The 12,241-nt window shown below is 41.0% G+C and overlaps 1 protein-coding gene across 1 annotated transcript; it reads right to left on the bottom strand.

The window, feature by feature from the left end:
- Nucleotides 1-3,666: 3,666 nt before the first annotated feature.
- Nucleotides 3,667-7,571, bottom strand: LOC128027796 (early growth response protein 1). The gene is made up of 2 exons (XM_052615685.1): nucleotides 6,932-7,571; nucleotides 3,667-6,196 (listed from the first exon to the last, which is right to left on the bottom strand). Exons 1-2 carry the CDS (start codon nucleotides 7,137-7,139, stop codon nucleotides 4,878-4,880), a joined length of 1,527 nt encoding a protein of 508 aa, XP_052471645.1. The 5' UTR covers nucleotides 7,140-7,571; the 3' UTR covers nucleotides 3,667-4,877.
- Nucleotides 7,572-12,241: the final 4,670 nt, after the last annotated feature.

The following is a 12,241-nucleotide window of genomic DNA, read 5'->3' as shown; positions in this document are numbered from 1 at the left end:
ACTTCCCCTGATAAACATGCTAACAACTTAATATGCTACCAACTTCCCCTGATTAACATGCTAACAACTTAACATGCTACCAACTTCCCCTGATTAACATGCTAACAACTTAACATGCTAGCAACTTCCCCTGATAAACATGCTAACAACTTAACATGCTAGCAACTTCCCCTGATTAACATGCTAACAATTTAACATGCTACCAACTTCCCCTGGTTAACATGCTAACAACTTAACATGCTAGCAACTTCCCCTGATTAACATGCTAACAACTTAACATGCTAGCAACTTCCCCTGATTGTAAGCCTAAAACTGACATTTCCTGAAAAGTTATATCTCAATTCTATTCAATTAGCAACACAGAACCTCAGATCAATGTTAAAATCCAGTCTAATCAGCAGTTCCTAAACGATGTACGCCCTGGAAATAATTTCCATAAATTACCTCAAATAGTCAGGAAACCTAATCATTTTAATAACGCTGCTGTTACACAGAGGGGTGAGAGACGATCTAAAAAGGTGAAATCATATCCTCCTGCATTTCATCTGTGAAGAGGTGAGCAGATTTGAGAGTTGAAGTGCAAAGCTTTGTGCCTCAACATCATCAATTCTCTCTTTCTTTAGCGCTGTCTCTCTCCCGCTTGCTCTCTGTCGCCTGCACATTAAAGTCAAGCCCTAATCACTGTGGGGACTTAGCCAATGATGTGCTTATCAAACAGCATATTTCAAAAAGAGATCTTAAAAGGCCTGAGGGCAAAGATGCAATAAGAAAGCATTTGTAGTTGGATGAAAGGGAGAAAATGACAGAGAGAAAGAGAACGAGAGAGGGAAAGAGTTGCATATGGACCTTGCATCAGAAATGGATGGAGCTTATTAGCATATGCTATTCAACTGGGTGCAAGGATCGAGGGATAGACAATGAGAATGAGCACAGGTGTCTTTCGTTCTTTTCTTTTTCATTTTTTCCCTCCCCACACCCTCCAAAAAAGGTCCAAAAAGAATAAGAGAACAAACACTTTTTTAAAACAGGCAGAAGCCCTGTAGTGGAGGCTCATGGGAGAATTGGCAAGGTGGCTTTATTGCGAGTCGACGAGTGGGGAAAAGAGATGCATCATCTCACTTCCTCCATCTCCATGGCTGTCATTCTCCAAAACTGAGCGGGGCCTCCATGTCAGCCGGTGACTTTGATATAAGCAAAAGCACTAAGTTGCTACGAAACCCAGCAAAGGGAAAACATTATCAACACATCCAGTGCTCTTGAAAGAGCTCTTTTCTACTCTTTAAGTTGGGTGCGAGGGGCACGTTGTCACAAAGTTGGCTTTAAACTTGTTGTGGGACGGCGCTTTGAATTCTCTCTCCCTAAGGAGTCTTCAGATGCTGCTAGCGCTCAACTAGCGCTGCCCTGTGTGATGCCTGTTGAATATGAATTTCACCGTTCTGAAATGACCACGGATGTGGGGATTGGGGTTTGTTATGACAGATGCTTCAGAGCAGATCAACATGTTAGAGCTCTGCCTCTGAATTAACCTGCAGTGAATAAAAATTAATTTATAGAGAGCTTGTAATCAACACTAGAGTAGATCTTTACTTACATGGATAGCAGTTGTACTTTATTTTAACCAGCTTGAAAGCATAGTTTATGGAAAAATTTACATAATTAAGTATTAATTAATTAAACCATTAATTAATGCATTAAACCATGTTGATTCATATAAAAGATTTTCATTAACGGCATATCAACGCCACCAAACGACCACAGCCATATACCTTTTAATGGGTTCTCCATATTTTATTCATTAACATAAGGTCGTTTTGTTGTTGAATGTTTGATGATAATGCTAGCTTACATGTGTGTAAGTAATGCTTCTATTGCTTATTTCTGCATCTTTTTCTTTACTTGTTTTGTACTGTATAACAGTGAAAACATGGATAGCCCGAAAATATTGTCAATAATGGCGGGGAAAGAGTTAATGTCAGATTATTGCTGAAATAACAATACAAGTTTGTGATGCTGCTTGCAAATGTTCATTGGCTTCAGAAAAAAAAAATCGAGACAACATGGAAACTCATGTGGGTCTAAACTGGTGGTTTTAGCGGGGAAGGTTTTTAGCTTGAGACCCCCAGGGAGACTCCTGTGCAATGTCTATTAAAGTGACCCTGTGAAATAATAGGTATTTTTTCTTCATTGTGGTTCATTGACATCTGATTCAGGCAGCGGTTGTCTCACTGAAGACATTTGTAGAGAGTCAATTTGGGATTATGAGACCAATTACCCTAATTACCTTCCTTTGTGTTGTTCTTTCCCTTCAACTCGCTCTGTCTCACCACGGTTGTTATGCATTCGAATCTGGTGCTGCTCTGTGGCTTCATCTTTCGGGCTGATATTGCCTCATAGTTTGGGAAAGTCCCCCTACACAAACAGGCCAATTTTTCCATCCGAGGGCTGCCGACACACCCTAAAAGTCTGAGATTTTAACAAATCAAGCAGAGCTTCAAATGGTCTTACTCTCAGTGTGATGGAAGAAAATCATCCAAATTCTTTCTAATCTGTTCACACATATGGCTATGTTTATATCCAGTAAGAGAATAATCAACCTTTATTGTCTTTGGCCATTGAAATGCCACACATTTACATTTTTCCCACTACTTCTGTCACTTTAAATCTGTTCAACTTGTATCTTTCCCATCAAGACAGTTGAACCGTGCTATAATGAGCACACAAAGTGTATACAGATTCCAGGGTGGAAAGAAACAGAGAGCATTTTTTCATTTGATCTTTTTGGTGGCAGATAAATTAGTATGAGCAGATTATTATTCTTTTCTTTTACAAAGGCATTCATGTGGGAAGGTAGAACATATAACAGAGCAAAAGCTGCCTTACTCTTAAAAGCAACTTCGATATTGAGACTTTTTCCCCTGACAAACTCAATAGACACGGAAGCCCATTACAAGGGCGTCTTATTAGTGTCGACTGATTTTACAAGATTGCTATCTATGTATAATTAAGCCCCAAGCGCATCCAGTCACATTCGTACATGCTATCTTTTGATATCATATTCTCATGACACCCAGGAGCTCTTTTGATAAGTAATATAGAGAGACAATCTGATCTGCCGTATCAGCTCCATGATTGGCTTCTCGCTTTGCCGAACTTCAGAACAAAAGAACGCATCAGTATATATTTTTGATGTCAAGTTTTATTTATTAATTTTGTTCTGTTTTTTTTTTCTATTTTGCTCTAGGTTATATTGCAGTTTTGATATCTTTTTTTATGGAAGACACAAGGCTTGTTCAACTTAAAGCTTGGATGCTTTCAAGCAATTGTAAAACTACAATGAATTAATTTTGAAAATGCATACACTGTTTGAGGATGAAACATTGTCATTATTGGTCCGAGCTATTGAAATTATTAATTGTCAGTTACTCTGTCATTTTAATTACATAACATTTTATAAATGTATCCTGTCAGGTCTATGAGAAAATCAACTAATAATTGAAATTTTGTAACTTGAGACCATGATCTAATGGCTTTTAATGAAATATTGTATTACAATAAATTGTTTTTTAATATGCAGTGGTGTGTTTGTGTGTGTGTGCTCACTCTATAAAGCAGTATTCATTGAAACCTGTTGCTAAGTGATGAAAAGTATGACAGGGATTCAACATATATATATATATATTTAGGTTTTATTTATAGTTCTGTTCTTGAAGGATATCTTTTACACCAAATATCCCATTGGCAGTTAAGCGCATTCAATGTGTTTAGAAGCCATAAACAGTCACTTTTTCAAACAAACACAAATACAAAATAAAAATAACAACAAAATAATGGACCGCATGTAAATAACATACAAAAAATCCCATGCCTACTCAGTAGGTAACTAAAGCATTCCAACTCCTCAAGATGTAGATATGTACATTTCAATTACAAAAATATAGTTTATAGTTTTCTTTTTTGCTTACATCCCAAAGAAATGCAGTGCCCTCAAATCCTTTCCCTTCTTTACTTGAAATGACTTTCTGAATATAGAAAAAAGAAACGAGAAAAGAAAATCCATTACACCTTAAGGCTAGATGCAATGCATCCACACGCTGATATCTGTCAAAACATCTGCAAGGCTTCACAAAAGGCACCAAAAAATTGAAGATTTGTGGTTGGTCTGCTTCTGATGTTTCCCCCCTCCATTTAACAGGTTTTCATTGTCACATTTGAGAAAGAGAAAGAAAGTACCAGTGGATGATATTTACAAAATAAGAGAAACTAACATCACTCTTCCACATGCGTCAGAATACTTAAGTGCTTCTAGTCAAACAAGGTCAAGAACGTATCACAGCATTTTTACTACTTAATACAGAATGTATCTTATAAAATATGGCCCTGCTCAAGAATAATACAATGCAAACATTCAAATCAATTGTCACAACAATGGTACTTAAAAGTAAAATCAAAAAGGAAACATGGCACACGTACAATATACTGTAGCTTATGTATATTATTCAAACGTATTTTGTAACTGTACACCTGTCGTGTCAAGCTTCTTTTGAGCCTGTTGCCCACAGGCTTCGATGGCACTGTTAAGGTCCTTTGGCCATCCTGCATTGCAAGGGAAAGCTTGCGGAAGCCTGTTGCTTTTGTTTGTTATTTGAAAGTCTCGTATGCCTCGTTTGAAAGGAAAGGATTCGAAAGGGAGAGAACGACACAAAAATCCCTTTTGTTATCAAAAGTCTTTGCTGAGTCCTTGACTGTTTTGTAACCGAGCCATGTTGGGAGCATGGGCAGAAAAGTGCTTTTTGCAGAGGGGACTTAGAAGTCATTGATGCTTTCCGTCCCTTTGAGTCAAGGGAGAGCCTGGGAGTCTGGGGTGGGTGACAAAAGTCTCAGCAGATGTCCGATGTCCGAGGGGAAAGCGTGGCTTGCATGTCGGACATTGGAGTTGTGACGGGAGAACTGTAGATGTTGCTGGCCACCGAGGTATGAAAGGAGGTTGTCATCTGTGTCTGGTAGGTGCTGGTTGCTGAGGGGTAAGTGGTAGCTATGGAAGGGGAGGGGTAGGAATTGTGGACTGGTGAGGAGTAGCAGGAGTTCACTGGGGATGGGAAGGAGGAGACCGGAGAGGGGTACGAAGTGATGGGAGAGGGGTAGCTGGACACTGGCGAGGAAGCTGAGATGGATATGTTGGTAACCGAGCTCTGGACTGCAGTGGTGCCTTTCTCCACCTTCTTGTCCTTCTGCCGAAGGTGGATCTTAGTGTGGCGCTTGCGCTCATCGCTGCGGGCGAACTTGCGGCCGCAGATCTCACAAGCAAAGGGCTTCTCGCCCGTGTGTGTGCGGATGTGGGTCGTCAGGTGGTCGCTGCGGCTGAAGTTGCGCATGCAGATCCTGCACTGGAAGGGCTTCTGGCCAGTGTGGATGCGGATGTGGCGCGTCAGCTCGTCTGAGCGCGAGAAGCGACGGTCACAGGTCTCAACGGGGCATGCGTAGGGGCGCTCGTGTGGAGGTGTTTTGCTTGGCCGGTTTGGGTACTTGCGCATGCGACTTGGCTTGATTAGCTGAGATTGGTAGACGCTTTTCAGGTCCTGAGAACCGGTTTGGGTAGCAAAGGCCTTGATGGTGGACAGCGGCGTTAGGGAGGGCTGTTGACCCCCTTGTGTCTGGAAGGGCTTCTGATCTGGGGCCACCAAGCTTATCTCACTCTGCTGTTGGGGAAACAGGTAGTCGGGGATCATCGGCACAGGGAAGCTGGTGCTACAGGCCTTGCTGTTGCTGTATGTCGAAGGGTGGTACTGCAGTGAGGTGCCCACTGTGGTGGAGAAGTTTGGGCCAGACTCAGGGAAGATGTCTGGGCTAGCGCTGGAGTAAGTGGGAGCCGCTGAGTAGATAGGGTTAGGCTCACTCATGTGGACGGAGCAGCTCAGGCTGGCGCTGGATGTGGATGACGTGGAAGAGGGAATGGAAGCTGAAGAAGAGGAAGAGGAGGGAGTTGCCTGAGAGTTCGAGGACGGAATGGAGGTGGGGGGTGGGTTGATGCCCACCAGCCCACTCACCAGACTGAACAGAGGCTCAGCCCACAGACTGTTACTGCAGTTGTGCGCAGGTTCGAGGGTGAAACGGCCCGTGTAAGAGATGGGGGGCAGCCGTTGGGTGGAGTAGGTCTGATCTGCCAGAGATTTCTCGATGGCAATTTCTGAAAGCGTGTCTGCAAAAGCAAGCACAAAACAGGGAGAGAGTGGATTAGAAACCATAGCACAGCTAGTTAACTCTAAATTGTCTTGAGCTCATTTGATTGCACATAAATGATCCCAAAGGTGTTTTAGTTGTGGGGGTCCTTCTGGCTGTCGAGACTGTGTTTTCCCACAATCTCAGACAGAGCAGCAGGTGCTGATGGAGTGCAGGGACACCCCCTCCCCCCACCAAAACACACTAACACACACACACACATTTACCGATCTCCCTCGGAGACAAGAGCCAGCGCAAGCTAAACCATCTGCATGTGCACTTCTCTCAGCGCTCCCTTTCTCATTACTGTCATCCTGATCTCTCTTTCCCACTCGCACAGTTTATAATTATTCAGTCTGTACTTTCAACGATTCAAAAATTGGGTTTTAAATTAAGCTGTCCTGCAAATTCTTAATGTCTCATTCATTCAGATGATTTTACTTAGTAATAAATACTTAGTAATTTGCTGTCAGCTTTGTTGAAAATTTACATTTAAACTTAACATCAGTTCAAATTAATTTCAAAATATGTTATTATAATAACTCTTAAATGTATAAGTTTACATTTAAACAAAGTCATATAAAGCATAAAGAGACATTATAATTAACAACTGTATTTTTAGCACACAAAAAAAACAACTCTCGCAATTCTCTTTATAAAAGCAGCATGCAGCTTTTTTACCATGCAATGTAATCAAAATGGATTTAGTGCTTACCTCCAGCAAGGTGGTCAAACTGATCCCCGGGATCCCCAGAGCCAAAGCCTGTGCCTTCAGGTGCCGTGGCATTGAGGAATGGAGTTCCTGAGTTCAGCATGATCATCTCCTCCAGCTTGGGATAGTTATCCATGGGGGAGTGAGGGAAGCTCAGGTGGTCGGAGATCTGCAGAGCAGGCAGGAGCATCTCTGTCTTGGCTGCAGCCATTGCTCTCTGGAGTGAGCTCGGTGAGGAGAGAAGTGTAGTGGAGAGATCAGCAGCTAAACCCCTCAGGGACGACAAATGTGAAGATGCTGCTATGTCTGTCTCTCCTTCTTTCTGTTGATCTCCTCACTCTCACAGTTTGTCTTCCAGTTGTCTTCACTCTTCTCCTTTTTTGATTGTCCAAAGATGCAGAACAAATCCACTATGTCTCAGAAAAAACAAGTGAGATTCAGAATGTCCCTTCTGATCATTCCCTAATTTTCACTTTTTCAGCAAATTAGGTCGATGTTTTGTTTCTGTTGTTGTTTTGAATTGACTGTCACATTTATTTAACGTGTTTGTTATATTTATATATATATATCGCAACGTGTTGCCTGTCAGCTGTCTGCACGAGTGCTGAATCGCTTGGGCTCTCTAAGCTCTTTCTCAGCTCAGAGAATCCCGACTCCTTTATATACCCTCTTGCCGTGACGTAGATGTCCATATTTGGAGTGGAGGAAGCCCATATTTAGGCACTGCAGTGGAGGACACATGACGTTTGCCTAGGGGGAAAAAGCAGATTGGGGAGCTTAAACATTAAATCCGTGCATTAAATGGAGGGGAGATGCCCGTTCCTCCTCCACAGCAAACCAATGCGTGTTAGCGCAGTGTCTCGCTGAGAGAAAGAGAAACGCAGTTCGACCATTTCTGCTCAAAAGTCTCGCTAAAATGTCGGGTTTCCCGTCTGCGCTGTAGCAGAGCACAAGCCGGAAGATACCGCTCCGCCATGCCATATAAGGTCGTGACTACATAAGGCTTGATTCCGGTGGGTTTCCACTTCCATGCCCTTATTTGGAGTTTCCTGATGTAGCGCTGATCGGCGCTTGGCAGAGAAAGGGAGGCTTGGGTGCAATTGAAGTCCAGAGCTCCGCACAATAACTAATGTCAGCAGTATGCTGCCTCGCCCGTTCCAAGATTTATGAGAGAGAACTTTTTTTTTCTTAACACTTAAAACAACAGTGCGCCTTCAGTTCAGAAATAATAAGTTATTGCAACATTAGCACAGGCACTTTAATTCTAATGACTAGAGAGAAGAAAAAAAACTTCAAAATGAAAATACAAGAAAGGCTTATTTATTCCAACGTACTAAACTGAACACATTACAACGCAGTTGTAGTGGAGCACAGGCGAGCAGCTTTGTTTTACTCTATGCAACACGTTCATTTATGAATTAGACACTGTAACAGAACTTACTACTTTTAATGCGATAACTATGAGCAGTCACCCGTTTTGATTTCCCAGTTTCTTTTTCAGCATTATAAAAGACCTATTAAAACTAATGTATGTTACTCCAAGTCGCTATATGTTTTCCACATATATATATATATATATAATATATTCCATATATATATATATAAATAATAATAATTATTTTTTTTTTATTATTATTTTTATTTTTTTAATTAAACCCGCTTGCTTGTTTTGATTTAGAAGCGACACTATTCAGTGCACGGCCGCCTAGCTGGCACTGATGGATGGCGAGTGCTGACAGAGGAGAGAGGAGATCTGTTTAATTGGGGGATGTCCCGGACTCGATACACAGGGATCCTCTCTGTCACTCAACCCCCGACACCCATGCAAATAAGCGCTGCAGCACGCTCTCCGGACGCCGGTGGTGTACTGATGCTCTGTAAATTCAGGAAAGGAGCAGGGAGTGCCTCGTAGCTTTGGCAGAGAGATCGATGGAACTTTGCTGACTCAATAGACCATAGTCAGAGTAGAGACCATTTGAATTTAACGCGTATGAAAACGAGGCTGTGAGCAGTCCATTCAGTGTGGTGTCTAAAATTCAAAGTGCATTACAAATAGACAACATACTGAATGGCAGAATGGCATGCTATACTACATAATATAATGGCTGCTAAATCAGAGTTTTAGACTACCTGTTACAAAACTGTTTGCAACATCTCCAATAAAACTGTTTTTTAAGTAGCCTAAAAGTAGCCTACTAACAAAAATGACATAACGGGCACATTATAGATTTGTGAGCAGGCAGTCAGTGTTTATTTATGAGCTGTTTTCACACAAAAGCGGTTTATTAAGAAGTTTTTTTCTGACATCGGCCGAAAAAGAAAAGCCGTTTCACAGGTGCAGCAGGTTCATGACGCAAGACTACAAACAGACATTTTCCACCTTTGGAATAACATGCAGAATCGTGCACAGTTAAAATAGAAACCTCAAACACATCTTGTTCTACTGAGGAAAAAATCAATAAAGCAGTGCATCATAGAAAAAAAAAAATCAACAAATTTTGATAGATGACTATGCTTGCCATAAATTGAATACAATGAAAGATAAAAATGATCATGAATAGACTGATATGGACTGCAATATAATTGCACAGGTGTCTCGAAGAGAGATGTAGGCGAATGTCGGCCTTCTAATGATCAACAGCTTTATATAACCAGAACCTCAGATGAGGACACGGGGAGGCAGTTGGTGACTCAGAAGCTTAACAAGAGTAGTGGGAGGGTGTTCCCTTACCAGGGAATGGGGTGGAAGAGATGGGACAGCCTGGGTAGCTTGTCTAACCTGATGTGAAATTGGCTCGTTTGTGTATATATATATATATTCTCATGTGGAAGGGGTTTCTCCTTTTCCTTGTTATGAAAGGCCGGTTCTCCCCGCACCTACGCCGAAGCCCACGCCTGTGCTTGTCCTCGCTCGTTCGGTCTATCTCCTGCTGGTTAATATTTCATTAAGATCTGCCAGCCAGCCTGGGTACAGAGAGAGAGAGAGAGAGAGAGAGAGAGAGAGAGAGAGAGAGATAGAGAGCGAATCACACCCCCACGTTTAGAGGCAAATACCAGGCATCTGCTGGAATTAATCACTGGCTCTGGCTGGCAGCCTGATGGAGATGCTCTCTCTCTCACTCTCTCTCTCTCTCTCTCTCTCCTTCGCCCACCTCTGCCAACCCCCCCAACCTGTGCCATCTCTATCATCAGCATAAAGGTGAGCCCGTCAGGGGTGGCCGAGGAGCAGACAGTATTACTGCCTGATATATGAGTATTTGACAGCCTATTACATGATTTAGGGTGGATGGAGCACCCTAAGTATGTTATACTAGCTTCAGGAGAAAAGTGAGTGGAGCTCATGGATGCTGTGGTGGTACAGTGTGCTCCAGATGATGATGGCAAAGCGTAGAGAGCGAGAAAATGAAGTAACGGTGTCTTTAGATATACAGAACCGGCCAAAAGGTAACTAAGAAAAGATTCCTGTGAATAATTGCAGTCTGAGTATTGGGTATTGAGGAGCGTGGCATTATGAGATTGAGAATTTAGGAGCAAATTTGTCTGCTTTACTCTTTTTCAGGTTATTTTTAATTTCCATTAAAGAAGTGTCTTGCTATATAGACTCAGAAGCACTTGCAATAAATGTGTTTGCAAGAAGGAGATAATGTATTGATATGTCTGGCTCAATAACCTTTTACAAGGGTTTGCTCTATCTGGGTTCTGCCTGGTTAGGGCTTTTAGCCGAGCAGGGTAAATCTTTATTGCTGTGAATCACTTTAGTCGAAAAGTAGGTAGCGAAAACATGGTTTTAAATATGGGTATCAACTGATAAGAATGAAAAACCTTTCAAATAAGAAGATTGTTTACATAATCTTTCATCAAGGTTACACAAATCGGGTCCCAAGGCCATTAATGCATCAATTCTCAGTGGATAAAATGAATTGCACACATTTTCTCACTAAATATTTGCAATATAGCTCCATTTGTAATTACTCAACATTATGGAACTATAATAGGATGTCAATTCATATTAAATGTAATCTGTAGAAAAGAATGCTGAAAAAAAAAAATTGGTGTGCACTACCTTTCTAAAAATTGCGGTCAGTTTTTATTTTTTATTTTTTAAAGAAATTCATACTTCTATTGAGCATTGAATTTATTTATTTGTTATGTTACAAAAAAACTTCTATTTCAAGTAATTGCTGTTCTTTTGAACTTTCCATTCATCACAAATCCAAAAAAATGTATCTACGTTTCCACAAAAATATTAAGCACAACAGACAATAATCAGAAATGTTTCTTGAGCAGCAAATCAGCATATTAGAATGATTTCTGAAGAATTATTTGACACTGAAGACTGGAGGAAAGACTGATGATGGCTTTATCTTCACAGAAATAAGTGACACTTTAAAATATATTCAAATAGGAAATAATTTTAAAGTGTAATATTACACTCCTGAAAAAAATCTTAAGAATGGAGGAAATATTACAAGTATTCACATTGCTTGCTGGTGGATCGTAACCCGGTTGTAAGTACTGCTTCAAAATGCAAAAAGAAGAAACAGAAGCAAAGAGACAAAAAACAGAAATTAGGCAATTTATTGAAAACTGAAACATAATGTTTCTCTCAGTCTTAAGATTTTGTTCAGGGTTTTATCTTAGTGTATTTTGATCAAATAAATGTAGTCTGCATAAGAGACTTCTATTAAAAACCGACCCTAAACCTCTGAACAGTAGTGTATATGGCGTGTTTATTAAAAAAACTAACATATACATTTGTATGCGTTCTAGATATGTTCCATTACATTATTCAGGATAATTGTTACATACTAATCTACATCAGGAACTCAGCATGGCATTTGTCGTGACTGTGATGTAGGCCCTAAAGCACAACTTACAGTATGTCCTGACATCTGATGCATTTGTGTCATTAATATGACAAATGCCATGAAGCCACTGCCCTCTTGGGATTTTTAGCCAGCTGAAGGTTACAGGCGACAGGAAAACAATTACCAGAGCCCACGAGGCAGCGACAGAAAGCCGGTCTCTGAGACCTGCCCCCAACTGAGTCATTGCCTGCCTTTGTGCTCTGTTTGATGTGTACAACAAAAGGAGGTTCAGCTATGTGTCAGAAGACCAGTACCTGAGGCCTATCTGTTACATTTAAGGGGACTTCCTGAAAAGAGCTGCTGCACGTCTAGTTTCTAATCTAGATAAATATACAGAACTGCCCAAAAGGTTCAAAATATCTTAGATTGGAATCAAGTCACAGCATTTCACCATGAATGGTTAGGCCACATGCATGAAGTATGAGTAAGATATAACCATTTACAG

The sequence above is a fragment of the Carassius gibelio genome, chromosome A14 (genome assembly GCF_023724105.1).
Source record: "Carassius gibelio isolate Cgi1373 ecotype wild population from Czech Republic chromosome A14, carGib1.2-hapl.c, whole genome shotgun sequence".
NCBI lineage: Eukaryota > Metazoa > Chordata > Actinopteri > Cypriniformes > Cyprinidae > Carassius > Carassius gibelio.
Note: the sequence above shows the minus strand (reverse complement) of the source record. Positions and strands in the feature narration are given on the sequence as shown.

What these genes read in the sequence shown, in the direction of transcription:
- LOC128027796 (XM_052615685.1), bottom strand. Translation starts at nt 7,139, where the DNA reads ATGGCTGCAGCCAAGACAGAGATGCTCCTGCCTGCTCTGCAGATCTCC. An exon ending in GTTTGACCACCTTGCTGGAG is followed by an intron (nt 6,197 to 6,931) that starts GTAAGCACTAAA and finishes TTGCTTTTGCAG; the next exon opens with ACACGCTTTCAGAAATTGCC.